The sequence below is a fragment of the Hakea prostrata genome, chromosome 5 (genome assembly GCF_041222555.1).
Source record: "Hakea prostrata isolate BN-2017 chromosome 5, UWA_Hpros_2, whole genome shotgun sequence".
NCBI classification, from domain to species: Eukaryota; Viridiplantae; Streptophyta; class Magnoliopsida; order Proteales; family Proteaceae; genus Hakea; species Hakea prostrata.
Genome location: NC_142604.1, coordinates 50,147,820 through 50,169,623, shown reverse-complemented (window position 1 = coordinate 50,169,623; position 21,804 = coordinate 50,147,820). Strand labels below are relative to the sequence as shown.

The 21,804-nt window shown below is 35.8% G+C and overlaps 1 protein-coding gene across 1 annotated transcript; it reads right to left on the bottom strand.

Moving 5' to 3' along the window:
* Positions 1-3,941: 3,941 nt before the first annotated feature.
* On the bottom strand, positions 3,942-13,252 carry LOC149016362 (zeaxanthin epoxidase, chloroplastic-like). The gene is made up of 16 exons (XM_089157506.1): positions 12,568-13,252; positions 12,031-12,193; positions 11,843-11,917; positions 11,374-11,474; positions 11,121-11,236; positions 8,430-8,641; positions 8,068-8,159; positions 7,280-7,394; positions 7,081-7,184; positions 6,191-6,236; positions 6,003-6,067; positions 5,828-5,917; positions 5,077-5,131; positions 4,894-4,982; positions 4,730-4,817; positions 3,942-4,351 (listed from the first exon to the last, which is right to left on the bottom strand). The coding sequence occupies exons 1-16, from the start codon at positions 13,089-13,091 to the stop codon at positions 4,268-4,270; spliced, it is 2,019 nt and encodes a 672-aa protein (XP_089013632.1). The 5' UTR covers positions 13,092-13,252; the 3' UTR covers positions 3,942-4,267.
* Positions 13,253-21,804: the final 8,552 nt, after the last annotated feature.

The following is a 21,804-nucleotide window of genomic DNA, read 5'->3' as shown; positions in this document are numbered from 1 at the left end:
GCTTGTCTGGCCCAGGGAGGACATCCAACACTTTGGGTACGATTTTGATGTGAATCAGCATCGACTTACGACTACAGCTACTCTGACCTGACCACACTGACAAAGACTTTGCTTGGGTCCTGCTGTCAACCAGCCGTCGTATCAGAATTTCGGTCGAAATTTCAATCTCAACCATTGAAATTCAGTGATCAAGATTCGATTTCGACCGAGATTTCAGATCCGCCAGTCTGAAATCTCACATTGACGGTCATGCACATTCAATGCACATGACCCAAGCAAAATTACACTGAAAGATGTTGAAACAGACAATGTGTTGTTGGAGCTTCTGGGTTTGTGACATCTATCATCTCCGTTCATGTATTTTAAGTTGAGGACACCTGTCCAATTAAAAACTTACCTAAACGGAAAATTTTAAAATAAAAACATTGGAATAATTATTGTTGTCCTTTGCTATAGCTTAATTACTAAAAAGACCTTGTTCTTTATAAAAATACTATTATCTCCCTCTGAAAATATTAAGAGACCATTACAGTTGAATATTTAATATCAATTTTGTCCTAAAATTAAGAAGTTAAAACACAATACTATCTTAATTTAGAAAAAAAAAACTATATTAAATACCAATTTTGGAGTTGTATTTGTATTATTTTCAATTTCAAAAAAATACTACATAATTTATTTATTTTTGAAGAATATAAACTTACTAAAACTGAAAATGCCAAATTAGATTGTAAAAAATGAAAACTAAATAGAAGTAGAACTTCCTAAAATTGATAACATCAAATTGAAAAGTAAATAACAAAAACTTATATATAACATCAAATTAAAAAATAAATATAAAAAAATTAAAAAAAAAAGGAGCTACCAAATTAGGGTTAATTTTTTCCTAAATAAAGTGCAAGTAAGTAGAATAAAATTTTATGATTATTTAATAAATAAAAATTACTACATCATCACTTAACTAATGGAGTTTAAGGGTAGGGGGCAACAATAATTACAGGTGAAAGTTTAAGGTTGGATTAACAATTTCAAAAAATATAGGAGATAAAATAGTAATTAAGCTATAACACAGGGACACAACATTAATTATCTCAAAAAAATTCTAATGCCTCAAAGAATAATACAATGAGTATTTTGGACAGTAATAGAATAACGCCTCAAAGAATATTTTTTTTTAAATTTGATTCCCTTCCTATTTTTTTCTCTCACTCCATATCTAAAATACCACTGTACCCCCATTTATTAAAATAAAAATTTTAAGATAAAGATTACGTAGATATTATTCTTAATCAACTAAACCGGGACGGAAAAATAATATTTTTATTTATTTAAATCACCCTTTTAATCTGAACTCTTCACTTGGCATATTCCACGTGTTTTGCTGTGGACGAAGTTTAAGAATTTATTAGAATCAATTTTGAGTTGGGTTTTGATTATAACCGTTGGATTATTGACTGCTACATATCACAATTTTGAATGTGAATTTAAGAAAATTGAAGTTTGAATATGTAGAGAATGTCCACTTTGTCCTTCATTAAAATTAAGAAATCAAAAGACGATACTACCCCATTTATAAAAACCAGATTAAATGTCAATTTTACCCTAACTTCATTTATTTTGAATTAAAAAAATATTGGTTTTCCACCTTCACTAAACTTATTTATTTTGAATTAAAGAAATTGGCAAAATTCAAATTCGATTTGGTTTCCCACCTTCTCCTCTAGCGGGGGGGGGTGGGGGGTTGGGAATTTGGGAGGATGGAAGGACCAAAACCACGAATTTTTTTCCCTTTTTTCTTCGAGGGGGGACTTGGGTGCTTTTTAATATTGGAACAGAGTACGGAAGGTAACACCTCCCATGAGGAGGTTTCAAAGGCCTTCTCTCTATAAAACTGCTTTACTGAAGAAGACCACAAATTGCCATTAACGGTATACCACAAAATCTTGCCACTTATGTGACAAGTTTATAACGAAGTAGGTGATATTCGGCCTGTCCAAATTTGAGTTGAATTCTATCTCCCCTCCTCTTCGGTTTCTATTTTAATTTTATTCAATTATTATTTCTTTATTTTGGTGATTTTTTTTTAGAGTAAAACAGATTATGATTATTTTTTTCTCTACAATTAATTAAGGGTATTACTGTAACTTGACAAAAGGGTAAATAAGTAAAGAGATAAGTAAAAGGGTATTTTGGGATTTTTAAAAAATATGGAGATGCCACATCATCAGTAAACTAACGGAACTTAACAGTAGGGGGCATTAGTAATTATAGACAAATTTAAAGGTTGGATTAGTAATTTTACAAAATACAGGGGATACATTAGTAATAAAATCAAAGTATAGGGGGGCAATAGTAATTATCCCTATTTTTTTTTATTTAAATCACCCTTTTAATCTGAACTCTTCACTTGGCATATTCCACGTGTGTTGCTGTGGACGAAGTTTAAGAATTTATTAGAATCAATTTTGAGTTGGGTTTTGATTATAAACGTTGGATTATTGATTGCTACATATCACAATTTTGAATGTGAATTTAAGAAAATTGTAGGAAGTAAGAATTGTAGTGGATGTGAATCCGTAAAATGTTTTTTTGAATTTTTGAGACACTAGCAAGTTGAAGTGGTTGAGTGAGTGCAGTAAAGTCTAACTGGTGATTCAATGATTTTATATGCTTGGGCGTGTGTGGATTCAATTCCTGTCTCAGTAAATCAAGGACTTCAATCCAGCCTTTTGAATAAAATACTTAAAAACTTGTACGGATATTTGTAAAAGGACTAAAACTTGTACTGGTCCTTCTTTTGTAGGAAGAAAAACTTACTTGATTGCATGTAAAAAAGAAAATAAAGGATTAAGTCATAATTTGTAAGGGAATTCATACTACTCATTTTTGGGTTCAAATACATGTGCAATCTATTATTCTTTGTGATTATGTAGCAGTTGCCCTAGCTTGATATAAGAAATTGATGTCTAATTATGAAGAAGAACTCAAATTCAACTCTCCAAATGCAAGGAATTTAGCGTGGTTTGATAACATTGTCTACATCCATCCAAGAAAATAGAAAATTCTATATTTCCTAAAAAGATTTTGATACTAATCTCTTCCTTACAAAGCGTTTCCCTTTGCTATTACCATGCTTCTATCTTTTTCTCTTTTTTTTTTGCGATTTTTATAGGAGACTTCACTACTTTAATCTCCACGTAATTAGAACTCTACCTTTGGAAAGCAATTGACTTAAAAAACAACTTCAACTACAATTATAATCTAGGTCTAATCATATAGGCTTGCAAAATATAAGACAATACCAATATCAACCTTGGCTCAAATTTTGCAAACCACCTTAAAAGATATTAGTCTTAAGGTCAATTCTCATGTAGTTTTCACATCTCCTATCACTAAAACCTAGTGTGGAGAATCACCATCACTCACACCTGCTTCTTTCCAGATTTATCCTTGTTCGACATTTGGACAATCCATTAGTTGGTAACATAAGGGCTAATAGGAGCTGCATGGGCATTTGTTGATTAGGTTGGTTGGCCATTGGAAAAACTAGAGTGAATTGCTGTCCTCTATAGCTAGAGAAAAACTTTATCCGAATGCTTTTACTGATAAAATCCTCAACTTAGATTAAAATGCGAGATTGGACCATTCAAAAGAGAGTCCGAAGCTCTGTATTATTTTTACACTTCTCAACCACACATTTAAGAGAAAACCCACCTTTGAGCGTTGACAAGGTGGTTTAGAGGTAGCATGAACTTTAATGAACAATACTCCCCATAAACAGTTGATATTTTTGTCTTTGTATGAACTTTAATGAACATGTAAATCCACTGTATAGATATACCATCAAGTACTAAGAATTTAAAAGAGCCAGAAATCTGAAAAGAATTCATCTTTCCTCCACTGAAGGAAAATACAATGTCTCCTTTATCAGTTCTGCAAAAATGCACCCTTATGAACATTATTGCTCCCCAAAGAAAGAGAAGTCAAATGGTTCAAACACTATTGTAATGAAGTTTACATTGTGAAAAGTTAGAAATCTTCTCCAAATTCAAACTAAATCCACTTCAGAAGGGAAGCTAAAGTATGGAGAAACACTATTTTATTCTTCTTTCTTAGATTTCATCTATTAATTGTTCAACAAGAGTAACAAGAAGCAAGTCTAATCACTCTCTTTTATAGAGAGCAAGAATGATAAATTACACTCTTAATTTCACTGGAATGAACATATACTGTACAATATCTGTAAGTTAAACCATGTTTATTGAACTCATACGGCAGAGACGAGCTGGCCTTCTTCCTTTTTGCCTTCAATCTTTGGATGGACATTCATTACCTTTACACGGAAGGCAGCCTGCACAAGCACTTCAATCTTGAGATTTTATAAATGGATATCATATCTCAGAAGCAACAAAATTCCATTCCATTACAAAATCCAAGAGAGTGCAAACATAAAGAGAAGTTCTTGCAAGAAATAACTTTCATGTAACCTAAACACCATAGGACAACTAGCTGCCTGGGTGCCCCCTTGATTAAACTGCCCATTTCATTAAAAAGAACTCTTTTTTTCAATTGCAGCATGTTGTACTCTATAGACATGAAGGGTTTCTTTTTAACTAAAAGTTGATGTTTCAGGTATGTGCTTTATCTGACAAAACAATGAAGGCAAAAACTAAAAATAACCTCATATCCATTTACATCAACTAAATGAACTGAACAGTACTTTTATTACCTTCTGATCGGAACCAAACACAATGATGTCAGCTGGATGAAATTGAACAGGAAAGTTTGGGGGAAGCCGATACCGTTTACCTTCATTACTGCAAGGAGTCATGACAAACAGATTTAGAGACTGTAACTCAGCATGAAGTAAGAAGGTCTCGGTAAATTACTTACTCAGTGATCCAGGTACCATGTTTACTCCGCAAATCAGTTAGGTAGAAAGCACCATCCTTATAACTGATACGAGCATGTACATCTGAAACCTGGAAAAGAGAAAGCCTAATTGATGAACCATTAACATCAGAGCATATGATGAGGGTGGAGGAAATCACCACTTTCTCCAGAAAGAATACTCACCTGAGGTGAAGGTATTGTTACTGATACCACTGGGAGATTGGAAGGTGGAACACTCCTGAATTGCAGAACAGTACACACGTCATCTCAAGCACTTAACGTGAAGAAATTAAAATAAAATGAAATATAATGTACCCAGCTGGGTAGGCCACAAGTTAACCATAAGAAAGATGACAGTCATCACACCAGGCACAAAATGGTCACTCAAATGAACTTTTACCAAACCAAATTAGAGAGAATATTAAATGGCGTACCATTAGGATGTAAAGCAAGAGGTTTATAGGCCTAAGAAAAAATCCCAACATGTCCATGTGCCATATATAACAGTGTGTAGGACATTAGATGGAGCTGATCATAATGGACTTCAGCATCTTTTGATAGTTTCGGAAGCAGAAAAGATTACAAGCAAGGGAATTCTGACACAAGGTTTGATGGGACTGGATCAGGATCTTTGGCTTAACTGGAATCTTTGGACGTGAGAATTACAAAATTATGCACCAGTTAAGCTGATCCAAACCCGTTCTTGATACAGGATGTTAGACATTTGAAACTAAGGTACGAAATTTCTCCTTGAACAAGAAACCAAAACCACCTTAATCTATGGCTCGAAACATTATTCAGATAAAACTTCAAAATCCACCAGAACTAATCATTTCATATCTGGTTAATTTGCAACAGGAAATTTTAGAAGTCTGGTAGATGTGGTACTCAGCTTACTAATAGAATGTAGAAAACTGATTATATTCAGACATACCCAACTATGCAAGGTTTTTTCTCATCCCTACTTAAATGTATAGGTTGTATTGCTCCCTCATTCTCTTTCTCCAATGGGAACAGGAACCACCTTCAGAAACAAACCAGACAGTTAGAACTATGATAGCTAACTATATCAAGATTATAGTAATGATGAAAACAACAAAGAGACATACTCTCCACCAAGAGCACGTTCTAGTGCGTCATCATCCTCAAACCATCTCTGTAATTGAACATTTGCCTTCCATTGAAAATTGAACGATTTTAGATTCCATACAGAAAAGATCCCAGAGCTACTAGTTCTACCACTACTACTACATTAGATGCAGTGAAGTGTGTTGGAATTGTGTTAGCAGCAACATACTCTGTCTGAAAGCCGGCAGCTTTGCAGTCTTCCTTCAAGTTTTGAGCTGCAAGCAAAAATGGATTATTTTCAACCCAATTTAAGGTAAGAAGTTTTACTACCAAATAATGAGGTTTTCTTCCATACAGAGAACTCATAAAGACAACTCCTTTTAACCTTTGTGTACCATTGGAAATGAAAAAGTAGCAGTCTAATGGAGAGCAGACCTTCATGGCACATCTAAGTAAGAATGTGTACCTGACTGGGGATTTATTCATCTAACCAATTTTCATCCCTTGCATATAACTGAATAAAATAACTAAAGAGAGGTCACAATAATAGTACCAGAAGTGTCCCACCAGAGATTTTTCTTTTGTTCTCCATTTCTCCCATTTCTTTTCTCACTGCTCTGGTGAATTTGTGGCAGTTTAAAAACTTATGATCTATCACAAGTGCTACCCAACCCAGAGAACATTTTTTTTTCAGATTCCTGACTATTGTGGTTATCTGCAAAATCCTGCTCTGATACCAAAGTATCTAGGATAATAGTTCATATTCAAATACCTATATTTTAGTTATTTATACTATGTTGATGTGCAACAACCTCACCCAATTTATTTCTGACACTAACATTCATGCTCAACACACAAAAAACTTAGTTGCACTGGACTGAGACTGGAAAGCAGAACAAGTATGTTTCTAGCATATGCTCCTTTTCTGGATACATAGTTCAAAGAAAGGTTATCTATTTATACTTCATAATACTTCTAGATACAAATAAATAAGTACTTCAGCAAAATATTATTTAAGTTCCAACTTATGATCAAGAACACTATTTTATCATTGCAGGAAGTTGACACAAGGTGGAATGGATAGAAAAATGATAAATGCACAGGATCCCAAAGCCTCACCTGTTGCCACCTAAGACCCAATTCAACATTAAGGGCATTGCAATGTCAATAAAAAATCTTCCGCCAACTCTTCCTGGATGTGGTATACGGAGCCTAGTCAAGAACTGCATAAGACATTTTCATCCATTAGAAAGAGACGAAATAAGTTCCACTGAAAGAATAGGTTATTAGAAAAGTAGTTGAACTTTTGCTTTCATACCGACAGTGGCCCAAGCCCAACACCGAGATAGGGCTTATAAGTGGAAGCCATTAATGCAGCCATTCTTGCCATTCCATGGATAACAGCGACGCGTAATTTTCTTGCTTGCTCATAACTGAATCAAAATGCAGGTCTGCATCATGTAAGGATATATTGAAAAGAGATTTATTATAAAAAAAAGGGGGGGGGGGTGAGGAGTAGGTATCAGGGCACAGAACTGAAACCCAGTCATTGCCCCAGATTTCAGAATCTTACAGGAAAACTCATAACATCCAGTTTTGTCTTTTGCCCAAATAATGATCAAGATGAATCCATATATTAAATATATAATAAAATGGACCACTCACCACAATCCCAGTATAAGCTACAAAAGCAGAGGTAACTACTGGTGGTACAAATTAAAGAAACGTGAAAAAAATTAATCCAAATTAATGGCGCAAACCACCAAATATTTAGTCTTCAACCATCCCTTTTAAAGTTTAATTGGTAAGTACAATTATCATGGCCATTCAGACAAACGCCAGAAAAAGGTTGTGAATATAATCAACCATGCCAATTTCTGGTTGGAATTTAGATCTGTCAAATGAAGTGGGGGAACCCCCCCCCACTGTGCGCGCACGCACCTGCATATCCATAATTGCTGTCCATTTGTTGACCATTTTTATGGTCTCCCCAAAAATTTTTTTTGGGGAGGCAGCAATGTCCATATTTGAAATTCTAGAGATTTTGCAAGATAACTTAAAGTTAATTTTTGGCTTGAACTGTTTGACATGAAAATGAAAATTTACCGCCTTAGAGAAGATGCAATATCAAGTGGGGTTCCCAATTCAACACTTTTTGTCCAAGCTTTCTCAAGCTCTACAGCCAGTTCGTAGCTATCCTAAAAACATTCAGTAAAATAATCCAACATAAGAACCAGAGTAATGAAAATCAGGATAGGAAAATTATGCGAGTCACTCCACACAAGGATACCACAACATATGGAAACCAAAATATATACAATCCTAAAATTTATAAATAAAATCTAAGTTATCCTATCTAGTTAATGCATAAAATAATCCCCAGACAATTGATATCACAAGGTTTCATAATCTAGAGGAAACTACTCTTTCAAAAGAGTCAAGGTACTAAGCAAAGAAACAAGTAATACCTCAATAGCCATGCATCCACCTTGACCCATATTTGGCTGCATTGCATGAACAGAGTCCCCAAGCAAGGTTACACGACCCTTACCCCAGGTAAAAATGGGTGCTCGGTCATAGATGTCACGACGAAGGATGTCATCCCCATTTGTTGCGACAATTAAGTCAATTACACCATCGCACCAGCCTTGAAATATTTTAAGCAACCTTTCCTTTTTACCTGCCAAAAGAAAACAAGAAGTACATTAAAGGTAGAACTCCAGACATAATTATTACCCAGCATCAGGAAAGAAAGAAAAAAAAAGGAGACATCAAAGTTGGTAGACTCATTTAAAAGCAAGTATAGATCTACATTAACAGGACAAACCAAGCAAAACTAACAAAATTTTAAAGGCAATAAGAAACTGGCAGCTAGGTTTACATCATTTGGTTTAAGCTATAACAAGTTCTCTGCTAAAGAATGTGTGGCCCCTCCGCAAATGCAGAAGCATTTATTGGATTTTCTTTTCTCTCTCTCTCTTTTTTCTTTTTCTTTTTTGGTGGAGGGGGGGGGGGGAGAGGCTTGGATGGTGCCCCCAAAGGACACTTTTCTCCAAACTGCTATGATCTGCTTTCCCCATTCTCATTGTTGTTCATTCCACACTAACCCCCCCCCGGGCGGTTGTCTCCCTGATCCTTGGTAGATGCAAAATAAAAGGAGAAGAAGGTGAGAAATAATAAATTATGGTTGTGGGTATAATCCCTCGTTCCTGAACTAGTTCCAATTTCAACATCTAGGACTCAGGTCATGCGGGTCACTGGAATACTTCATTTCAAGTGAAGAGAAAACCTATAAGGATACACAAGATCTTCTTCTTGGATTGCAGTTTTTGGATGCAGGCCAGCATATTTGAGTTCCAGCTCCTCAAAGCCTTTCAAAGTTTGGTGCAGATGGCTGCAAGAGTCAGATGGTGTTGCTTGGCACCACATTAATTCAACTGGTAGAGCCTGTACTAAATACTACTGTTCCATTCATGTTGACTGAGGTCCTCTACTCAGTTGCTCATGAGTAATCACTCCAGGGAGACAAGAGAAGCGCCGGGGGGGGGGGGGCACTATGTACAAACTCCTTATTTGGGTAAATATCTGGGTTCCTGGGATGGATTCTGGGCTTCACCCTCTGGTCACTGATATTTTTGTACACTTGCTATTGTGTTGTAAACCCGATTTGCTCATCCTTTTCATTTAACAATAAAATCCATTTGTCATTCACCAAAAAATGCTAGTGCAAAAGCAATACTAGCTTCTACTTGGAATCAACCACATACTGAACTGGTGGATAACAACACTAGAGGAAGGACAGCTCATTGGGTAGCTAAATGTTCAATCATCACCTCAATAACTACTGCATCATCAAACACATCATGATGGCAACCTGGGTTGACGAGGAAGCACCAGTCAGCATAACCCTACCATTTTTGTAAACTTGCTATTGTGTTGTAAACCCAATCCGGCACATCCTTTGCATTTAACAACAAAATACATTTGTCATTCACCAAAAAATACTAGTTAAAAGCAATGCTAGCTTTCCATTTGGAATCAACCACATACTTGGACTGGTGGATCACAACAGTAGAAGAAGGACAGCTCATTGGGTAGCTAAATGTTCAATCATCACTTCAATAACCACTGCATCATGAGATACATCATGATGGCAACCTGGGTTGAAGAGGAAGCACCAGCCAGCATAACCCTTCCACTTATATTTGTAAGATGCTAATAGAAGTGCTGGATCAACTACTCTATAAGAAATTATGTTAAGATTACAAAGAAATTGCTTGCATTATAAGTTAAGGATAGGAGACCAATCAGACTTCAAAGTATTAGCACCAAAGTTTGGCATTTTAACAGAATGTCAATAAATTTAGTAGCCAATGACCAATAAGTTTTCTGCTAATACAAGAAACAGCTTTCTTGGGTTACAAAAAAATTAATTAATGACATCTTTTCGTCTTTATAAGATGAAATTTTAATGTAGGACAATCTACTTTATCTTAGGCTCTGAACAGTAATGTTCAAAACTGTTTGTGGTCTTTGTGCCAATTTTCAAGAACAAACATTGAAGAAAAGAGAACTTTATGTGTCACCTGCTCCCCTTTCTTTTGGGTCTTTTTGGGGGTCTTTTTTTTTTTTTTTTTTGGGGGGGGGGGGGGGATTGGACTGTCAGAGCAGTTCTGGCACAGAGTTGATAAGCCACAAAAACATTGTAACAAAAAATAAAATACAAAAACATAAAGCTCAGACAAAACGTGCATGAAACAACCAACTCCCCTGCCACCACCAGAAGATACACTTTTGTGAAGATGCATTCTTTGCATGTCTACCGATAACAGCAGAAACAGATTCTTCTCAGCTTTATCATACAACATTTATTGATATGGATTGGTCCAAAAGTCTAGAAACAGAAAAAATATCCTTTTTGAAACAGAAAGCTCCCATGCAGAGTCTAAGTACCAAGTGGTCAGCATCTCCACCCTCTATACCTGAGTAGGTTGACTGCATATTTGTTTGAGCAGAAAATATAATCCTACAGGTTACTTCCTTTGATTTCTAAACTTGCCTGTGTTTTATCCACAGAGCCAAACATAAATAATGGAATATAAGGTTCCAACTAATTTTTTGTATACAGAAGCTAACCATATGAAAAAACAAACATTTACCATTGGGAGCGTCAACCCCACCAGTTGGTTCCTCGTGAAATGCATACCACTGCATCTTTCCAGCACCCACATCAGAAGAAACAAAGTACTTTTTATGACCCAAAAATACGCGGTACCTTTGTGACAAAGCTTATATGTCAAGGAGTTTCCAACTAACTTCACATATGATGATTTAACTATTGAAAAAAGAAAGCGCCTAAATAATTCATGCGAATGCAGGGTCATCTACCAGCATAAACAGAAGAAAACATACCCAACAGATTCGATATCCGGTGGCACAAAATCTGCAATGCCAGTGTAACAAGTGTAACCTGAATATGTGGCATCTTTGGGTCCAAACAAATTCTTCCTAACCTGTTTATGAATAATGTTATTTACATGATATCTTTACACAGAGGAACTCAAAGAATATAGTGGTAATTATGTTAACGTAAAATTATACAAGCCACAAGCAGTAAACCAACCCAATATCTGATGGGTACTCCAAGGCGATCCCCCATGCCAAGGCAACATGATTGGACATTTAAAACATTTGAGGAACTTTTCATTCCTCTTGATTTTCTGCTAAAGTATTTTCTATCACACCCAAATTAACGAGATGGATCAGATTGTATAATTGGATTAGGCTATATCAGAACTAGGAGATCAACCATCAGATCTTGGATCCTTACAGTGCTTGTATGTTAAAGCTCAGTTGCAAGCATGCTAGGTTTTAATTCTACCTTTGACCATATGCCATCAGCTCCAATCAGAAGATCACCTTCATAACGTTGCCCGTTATCAAGCACCACTGTTACCTATGGTGTAAGCAGTGAAGTAAGAAAGACGACAACAAGAATGCTAGGGACGAAGTTTTAAAATCTTCTACCAAACAATTTATCATCTTCATCAACTCAACAGTTCCAAGTACCTTGTTTCCATCATCGTCAAAGTCAACAACATTACATTCATTCATAATGATATCTTCACCGACTGCTCTAGCCAGGATTTGTTGCAGGGTCATTCGACTAACAACCCTTGTGACAGGAAGCCCTCGGTCCGCCGCAGGAGTGAATGTATCAAACTTGATGTACCTGATGGCCAACTATGAATTACTTCATGTGACAAATCTGATGCTAAAGATAAAAGACGAGGAAATTGATCATGTTGAACACCATATTAAATGGGTTCTACTATGTGACCCTTGCCAGCCATAAACTTGAATCTGGAAGAAACATCAGAAAGACTTCCATTCGTGTTAAACCAAAACATCAGAAACTGTACTGCATGTGTCAGCTCTAATGAGTTGTATCACTCTTATGCCATATTTCCTTCTGAGTTCTGCCCACCTAACTGGTCTATAATCAATCATAAAAATGGGTTCATGAGCTATAGACGAGATGTAACATCTGAGCCCAATACAAGCCCTACATCCTGACAAGAAGAAGCACAAGCAGGAAGAACTAACCAAGAACCAGAGATCCCATCAACCAATCCATTGATTCGATCACCAGTGATGCAACCAGCGTTCATAATTTCCTCAGCAACCTCAAAATCGATGGCCTCCAGGGCAGCCAATGCATTGCTTTGTATCTGAATTGGACCCCTGTACTTCCCCTCTCCTCTAATGGCACTTGCATCCTTCTCAAATACCACCACATCAAAGCCTTGCCTTTTGGCAGCCAGAGCAAAAACAAGCCCACCAATCCCACCACCTGCAACAAGCACACGAAGCTGCTTCTTCGCCAGTGGTCCATCCCCACTGCCGGAGCCAGTATGAGTACATGTGTTAGTTGTTGCAGGGGCTTCTACGGAAGCCCTCACCCTAGTCCTGCTCTTTCTCTGCTCCAGAGCTTTACTTCTGCTGCAGTTGTAGTGTAGAGAAGGCAGAAATTCATCAGAGAAGTCTTTGAAAAAGGAAATTGGCAAGTGGGTTCTTGAGAATGTGTTCGAAGGATGAAGATAACAGTAAAAACCTGCCGATGAAGCCATGACAAATTCCTAATCTTTCCCTTTTCTCTTTTCCTTCTGGGTTTTCCAAGTGAAATGAAGTTGAAGAAAGAAAAGATAGTGGCTGGAAGAAGTACATAGAGATAGAAAGTCGATAAAAAGAGTGGGCCTGCAACCATTTCCAGCCAATCCATGGATTTAGTTCTTTCTTCCGCTGTTGTGCTCCACCAGTTAGTTTGATTTCGATCTTGATTTGTCAGTTCCAAGTTGCCACTCACAGACGGGAAAACATCCTCAGCTCTGTTGTGGATGATAATGCTCTTAGAGATCAACCAATAGGCTGAAAAAGTAAAATAATTACAAGTCTATTTTAGAATTTTTTTAAATTGAATAATTTTCATCGATCCTTGAAGTTTGGTCTAGATAACTTTTAATATGGTTTAAGTTTTCTTACGGCTTCCTTTGGTTTCAAGAAATGATTAAATAAAGACAAACTTAACAAAAATCGTTAAATTAATAATTCTTTTAACCAAAGTACTATTTTTTTTTTCAATTTATTTGTTATAGGTTTTTTGTTCTTTTTATTTGTTTTAATTTACCGAACAAAATATACTTAATAACATGTAAATTTTGTTTTAATTTGTTTTTTTCTTCTTGAATTTCTCATGATTCTATTCAGCTGGGCCAATGGAGGGATCTACTCATTGATCAATGAACTTAAAGAAAAGGGGCAAAGAGAAATCAGAATCTTATTTCTACAAATTCCATACTAAAATTAAAGATTCAAAGAATGCCCAAACAAACAAAACAATAGGATCGCAAATCCTCCAAGGACAGGATTAGGGCAAGCAGGAGCCGAATCCCAATAAAAATCCTCCAAATCCAACTTTGAAAGCTATGATCACCGAAATCAAACCGAGATGGATCGTATTGGAGAATATGGTTCAACAGATTTGGCTAATATGGGCTTCTTCAAGGAGGAAAAAGGGGAAAAAACGAAGAAAAAAAAAAAAGAAAGCGACTGGATTCTCACGCAGGAAGAAGAGAAAAGAAACTGCAATTTTAACCCAAAAGAGATAAATGAAATGAGAAGATAAGCTTAATTAACGCAGAATTGCGAAACCTCTGTAGTTATCCTTGCCCTAATTTTCCCAAACAATGTCCCATTTTTTCTGTATTCAAGACCGGAACAAAAGATGATAGCTTCTAAAACAAATAAATCAAAAAAAATAGCAAGGGTATTTTCGTCACAAAAATTGTTAAACTAACTGTTTCAGTTAAGCTTGTCCTTATTTAATCATTTCTTAAAACCACATGGGAGCCATATGCAAAATAAAACTTAAACTGGACTAAAAGTGATATGGACCAAACCTCAGGGTTCAGATGAAAACTACCCTTTTAAATTTGAAATCATGCTTTAAATTTCCGCCTATTGTTTGGCATCTAAGTATACTGCTGTGCACAGAGGATTTTTCCCCCTCACAAACGTGGCCATTCCCTAGTTACCATTAGCAGTTTTTTTTTTTTGAGAAGAAAAATTCATTCATTGAAATTTAAAAAGATGCATAAATGCATGGAAACAAAATGTTCGAAAGCCAAAGAGAGGAATTTGATCTAATTATCATACATGCATTCGACAGGGTCATTCAGACTAAGGTATGGATCAATTCCACTAAAACCTTAGAAAAAAACTTGTAATTACAACAACAACTAATATGCTCGAAAGATAAGTAATACACACCACAAAGATAGAGACTGACACGCCACAGGGGTGGAGATGGAACTACATCTTAAACAACTACTAGATCGATTTGAAGAACGAAAGTGCAAGGATGCTCCGCCATTTCGGAATCCGCTGCTTGACTTCATGAGAAGAACGAAGGCGCTAGTGTTTTGGTAGCGGTGACTTTTCCTTTGCCAGATCTTTGGCCAAATGGTGTTGCAACATGGGCTTGGGCATAGGAAGTTGCAGAGGCGTTTCTTGCACATCGAAACTTCCATATCCAAAGGAGGTAGCAGCAAATTGGTAAAAGAGGAGGCAGGAGAAAGGAGAAAGAGCTACCTGCACTTTAAGAGTTCTTTAAAGCAACAACAACTTGTAAAAAAGGAGAAAGAGGAACGGGTAGAGTGACAGAGAAAAGAGACTGCCAAGTTCTCTCCACCTCAAGAGCAATATGTGCAGAGGATTTCTTTACAGTGGCATTTAGGGTTTCTCCTTCTCCGCTTCTACACTCTTTACATTTTAGTCTCAAAATGCTCTTACCATTACCAATTACCACTGCAAACCATTTGAAAATTTGGTTTTCACAGCTTAGTTTTTTGCATATACCCCCTTAGGAGTAGGGGTGTAAGCAGATTGGATTTGGATCGGATAGTGGTAATACCATATCCACATCTTAATGTATTCGGACGGATTCAGATAATATCATATTAGTTATCAGACAAATTTAGTAGGATTCGAATAATAGTCAGATAGTTATTTTCTCAAGGAGAGTCTTCATAAATTGGTATAAATATAGACTGAACACAAGTTTTCGACTACTTGTTGACATCTTTAGCACTTTATTCATGAGTGCTAAGTTTGAAATTTAAGAACTTAGCAACTTTGGTAGTTATTTTAGTGGAAAATCTAGAAAACTAGTCATATATCTCAAGTAAAAATTTATAAAAATGAGAAAATAAATTCAGGTTAATAACTTAATCGGATAATTTAATCGGACAGATAATAAACGGTAAGAAAGGGATATACCATATCCGCATCCTATTAATAATTGGACGGATTCGGATACCCCTAAAAGGATATGGATTCGAATTCGGAGGCGGATTTCGGTTTTCCATTTATACCCCTACTTAGGAGTGTCAAATTAAGAACAAATTCCTACCAAGTAAAAACTGAGAACAAATCATTGAGATCTCACATATTTATTAAATCGATTTTGAGTTAGGGTATTCTAAACCAAAATCAAATCTTGTAAACGTACATGTTGAATCGAGTCACAATTATCAAAATAATTTCTCGGTAAAAACTGTGTAAGAAAATTGCCCCCCAAACTCTACTTTTGTGAAGCCTTTAGGTCCGAGTTCACCTTTTTATGCATGTTAAAAGAAATGCAATTTAAACACACAAATAGATGAGTAAATAAAACTGATTAGACCACAAAACAAATCGGATCTTCTAGTTTCTCATTTGTTTAGTTTGGAATTCCAACACAGCAATGATTTGATTCAAACCATAACTCATCCGAGCATAAAAGCCTTTACTTGATTTGGGAGGGAGTTGGGGAAGTGTTTGCAAAATAAAATAACCGTAAGCGCACAATATTATGTAGCTAACAAGTCGATCTCAGGGAGATATGCCACATAGAATTCAACTTCTTAATGGTAATGCGAGAGTGGAATGATTCAATTTTGTTAACTAATTAATTAAACCAAACCAACGATCCTTATCCATACATCTAATGCAATCGAATTAAGACGAAAAATAAAGCAAACATAAGCAATGCATAAATAAAAAACAGAGAAAAAATGCGAACAATAAAAATAAAAGGAAAGTGATCCAAGTGTCAGCTTTGGATTGAGGGAAGGGGAGTATAATTATAATAACTTTGACCGTAGACCCTTTGCCATAGCTTACAGTCCACCGATCGGGGAGCGGATATTAAAAAAGAAAAAAAATGCAGAAAGTAAATAACAAAGCAATAAACAAAGCAATAAAAAGAAAAGGGAAATCTTAACCAAAAAGAAGCACGACTGTAGGCATCTTTGATCAAGGACCCTTGGGGAAGGGAGAACAGTAAGTGCTGAAAAATAAATCATAAATTAAGAATATGGAATGGTAAATACAAGCGGGAATGGAGGGAGGGAGAGAAGATTATTCAAGAATTTTTTTTTTTTTTTTGCTAAAAGGATCATTATATTAAGCGAAGAATAAATATTAAAAATACATCAATTAATACCTTATAAGGAACCAACCTCCCTTACCTGCAACAACTGTTGCCCCCAATACATCCTTCCTCACTGGTTCCTATTAAGATTAGAAAACTACTAACTCATAAAACGAAATCTAGGACATCTAGAGGCATCTACATCAAGTTCATTAAGGATTGAAGTTGACCAAGGAATGTTAATATTAGAAGTTCCTGTGCTAGTTGCCGAATTTGCCAAAAAATCTACCACTGTATTAGTTTTACTATAGCAATGTGAAATCTTCCAATCAGTAGTCAGCAAATATTCTTGTAACTCTCTCTACATAAATTGAAGAATGTTACTTACTTGCATCTTTGAATCTCCAAAAAAACTTGAACAAACAATTCGAATCTCAACCAACCATAACAACCATATCTAGAATAATCTAGATCTGAAATTGCTAGACCTAGAGAGAAAGCGAATCCTCAAACTTGAAACTTAAACTTGAACTTGAAATTGCATTGATAAAAATAAAGGAAATACACTTGCATCAAATAAATTACACAACTTCAATCTTCCTTGCAAAACATTAAAACCTAAACATTCAATCTAGAATTAGAATCCACAAATTAATCAAAGAACTAGAGAAAACCTAGAGCAAGCTAAAGATAATAGAAAGTGCAAGACTAAAATAAACTAAAGAGAAAAATAAAGTGTAAACAAGACCTAAGAGGGATGTAATATTTATAGGAGAAGGAAAATAATTTACAAACAAGGAAATTAGATAATAATACAGAATAATAATACTAATAATAATAAGAGTAAAATAGAAAAAGAAAGAACAAATAAAGAAAGAACAAAATTCGTTAGAAATAAAGAGAGAGTGTGTGGAGAAAAAGGAATAAAAAGGGGGAATTAAAAAAAGTTACAATAGGAACACGTGAAGAGGGACCAAGTGCAAAAAATCCCCGGTTGGTCCACTTACCCATTACAACGGCCACTAAGTGCGACTTGGGTCGAACAAGGATTCCAGTGAGGGCCCCCAAAGCTTTGACACGGGTCGAACCGGGTAGTTGGCAAACCAAAAAATAAAATAAAATAAAAGAAAAGAAAAAGGGAAAGTGGAGAGAAGATGGAGAAATTAAATAAAAAATTAAAAAAAAAAACTGATTTAACGTGGAGAAATAGTGGAAGAAGGAAATTGCTTTTGGGTTAATTAAAGAAAAAATAAATAAATGGTGAAAGGAATAAAAAGTTGGGAGAGAGAGAAAAAACTAATTAGAGAAATAAATAAAAATCTAAAAAATAAAATCTTCTAAAAAAAAATAGAAAATTCTAATCTTTTAACTACTTGTGGGCCCTCATACATTCTTTCAATTACAATAAAGAAAAATATAATAAAAATCTTAATCTAATTTTATAAGATATTCTGGAGTTGGCCCATAATTACATCTTTAGCTCATCATACTCCAAATCAGGCTCATTCGCGCACTTGAAAATTTGAACGGACCTCCTGACATTAAAATCGCATGCCCAAAACTCCAAGTTGAAGTCCTAAAAATTCATAAAATCTACAAAAACAACATAAAACTCTAGGTAGCCCACTCAAAGTGTGTAAAATGCACGCTTTATACCCTAAAATTTCACACATAAATATGCTCATCAGGAAGCAGTAATTATTTCCATCGAACATTCACCACTGAGACGATAGGTAGTCGGTCCATCTTTTTCTGATAGTGTTTAGACATTATTTTGAAAATGGAGTTTGAATATTTCAACTCTTCTATGATTTATATCAAACACAAAATTTGGCAAAACGACTCATTCTGGAAGTGGTAACGTCTCCAAAATCCAAAAGATTTTAAGACTTGAAGAAAAGACATTTAATTTGAACCACTAGAAAAATGAACCCATGGATGAGATAGTGACCAACATTCCTTTCATAGCCATGCATACCCAAATTGGTGGTTGGAGAAAATTTCCAAATTCCATCACAAATTGATGGTCATTTTTGCAACACACAGGTAGTTGTCATCATATCCTTAGTATGGTGATACATATCAAGACGTTTCTCGATTAGATTGCACTAAAATGCACTGGCCAATATGATACAATAGTCAACACATGACGATAAGACCATATAATACTCGATGTCGATACTATAAACCTTTCTTGAATGTCCAAATGAAATTTAAGAGGCGGAAAATTTATGCATATGGGTCTCCTCCAATGGGCTTCACAAGTGATCTGTTTTTGGGCTCATGGATAAGGGTTGAATTCAAGAGTTTGGACTGTTCAACTCTCACAATATTTTCTTGGGCTTTCAGATTATGGACCTTTTAATGTAGGGTTGTCCTTTCTAGTTTGGATATATGGGCCATGATATATAGTGCCATATCATGGCTTATGAGAAATGCAATCTCATTTAAAATTAGAAATTGAATAAAGCATCAATGAATATTCTCATTTCTGACCTACCTAGCTAGGTGTCATACAATATCTTGTCTCATTAAGATCTTGATGGGCTTTGTCCACGACTTTGAAAATCTTTAAACTGTTTTTCTATCGAAGTTTTAGTACTGGTCTTGTTAGTAGAGCCCCACCAGAGCGCCAGTAACACTCATGCCCAGACCAAAGAGCATAAAACTATCCAATGCAAGAAACAGAAGAGTAGAGGGAATTCAAACTTAGGACATGAAATTTACCAAACCACTTGGGAGTGAGCTTGGGACCACTAGACCACCAGACCACCACCCCGTGTGGTATTTTCAAGATTCTTAAAGTATTGAATATCTTATTTCCAGAGGCGCGGAAGATATCCATGCGAAAAAAACAAACAAATTCTCTTCTTTGATAATGTTGGCTTGGTGGAATTCGAAGGAAGAAGTAAATGTAATTGGAGAAAAATAAAAAATAAAAAAATACGTGGCGACTTACTGTACATACGCGTGTTCATTTCCCGGACCTTAAAAATGTATATTTTTGCCGCCCCAATACGCAAGGGATCTTTCTAGTCATGGGCCTCATTATATGGCCCATGAGGACGCCACGTCAAAAAACAAATTAAAAAATTTAAAAAAAGGGCAAAAGCTGAGTAACCATGTGAAAATATATCCATCACGTGGGCCACATTACAATGAAATATATAATAAAAAAAATAAAAATCCAACTTTTATTTTTAATATGATTACTTTCAAGTTCAAGTTGAAAAAGGACATTCTCAGATTTATTTTTACATAAATTGGGTAATGCATTATAAGTTTTGCCGTTTTGTTAAGGTATGCTCTTTGTGGGTTGTCATTTTTTGTCTTCTTTTGTCTTTGCATATTGGTCACCTTCCCGTTCTCCTTTGCTAATGTTTTTCAATCACACAATAGGGTGAGATTCACTTTTAGAGACTAACAAAATAGACAGAGTGGGTCACACATTGTTATAACCCCCAAATATACCTGGCCTAAATGGATTGGGTCGGATCCGATCTTGGACCACTCACGGCACCAGGTCAATTTTATTCTTATCAGGAGTCCTACGTGGCAGATGGTCCACGTACTCAGCCGAGATATCCAGACGAGATCTGTGCCTATCGCAAACTTGGATCTCCTCGAGCCAAGAACGGCAGGAGGTCTGATGGAACTGGCTCGCCGAAACTCAGGGACGGTTGAAGGGACCTCTATCTCCCTCCATAGTCAGAAAGCAACGGTAAATGGTATGAATTCGGTTTATAAGGCAGAGGAGGTCCGAAGCAGGGTAAGCTCTACACTCTCCAGCCTTCATTATTTTCAGCTTTTTGACCCTTCAAGAGGATGGCCTTCATCATCTCTTGGGGTCTTTTCTCCTTAATAGAGTTTATCATTTATTGGCCTGAGCTAACTAGATCGTCGGAGGTGGCTTCCCGTCCTTAGAGGCAGCCCACTTTCACCTTGTTCTGGTCTCAGGAACTGGAGCTGGATCGGGAGCGAACCTTGAAGCCAAGATCACATTTCTTGCACCAACACACATGTAAGTCCCTCCACTATCGTGTGGTTGAGAATCATCACGAAAGCACAATGTTCTTCCTTGACAGGAATGTGAGATCTGAAGTCTCGTCTTCCTTCATCAAAACCCATCATGATTCCTTTTATGAAGTTTAGGTATCTTGCTATTATTGCATCCATGGATTCAAGGTTTTAAAGAAAAACCCATCGACATCACTACTACTTTTGAATTTAGAGCTAGATTTTATTACTTGTTTGAATATAAGATCGAGCAACATTCCTAAATGATAAAGGTTCTTCAAAACAGTCAGGTGATCTTTTAACCAAAGAAAGAATTTGACATCAAGTTCACTAGTTTGCATGCTTATCCCTCAATCAGCAAGTGTTATATCCATACATGCTCATAGACAAAGAAATCCCTACCGACACCATTGAAAAACTGAAACGAGAGAATATCTATGTTTGCTTTTGAAAAGACAGAATTCTACATAGCCAAAAATGAGAGTGGAACACTGAATATTTTTATATTTCTTGATGTCTGTCTAGTAGAATCCATATATATTCAACTTGAAATTAAAGAGTTTGAAGCCAGTTTCATCAATATCAATGGAGACGGAGGCTTTACTTTAGTTCAGTTTCAAGATCTTCGATTAAGACTTTAGAGATTAGAAAAATTATTGACACTTCTTACTTAGCTAGACACTTTTGTGATTTGCATGGATGATTACGTGAGAAGAGTTGTCATAGATTTGTCTTGTTCTCATTTCTTCCGTAACAAATGCATCATTAAGTAATTAGAACACAAGAATACACGTCTCTTATATCGATTTGCAATGTCTAGAGAAACTTAATTTTAGTTCTTATAGTCAAGCTTT

Bases quoted from the DNA above. Each gene is read 5' to 3' on its own strand.
- LOC149016362 (XM_089157506.1), bottom strand. From the start codon at position 13,091: ATGGCTTCATCGGCAGGTTTTTACTGTTATCTTCATCCTTCGAACACA. The intron at 7,395-8,067 runs GTAAATTTTCAT...ATTTTGATTCAG, and splicing joins ATTGCATCTTCTCTAAGGCG to TTATGAGCAAGCAAGAAAAT. The intron at 4,352-4,729 runs GTAATAAAAGTA...GTGCTTGTGCAG, and splicing joins TGTTTGGTTCCGATCAGAAG to GCTGCCTTCCGTGTAAAGGT.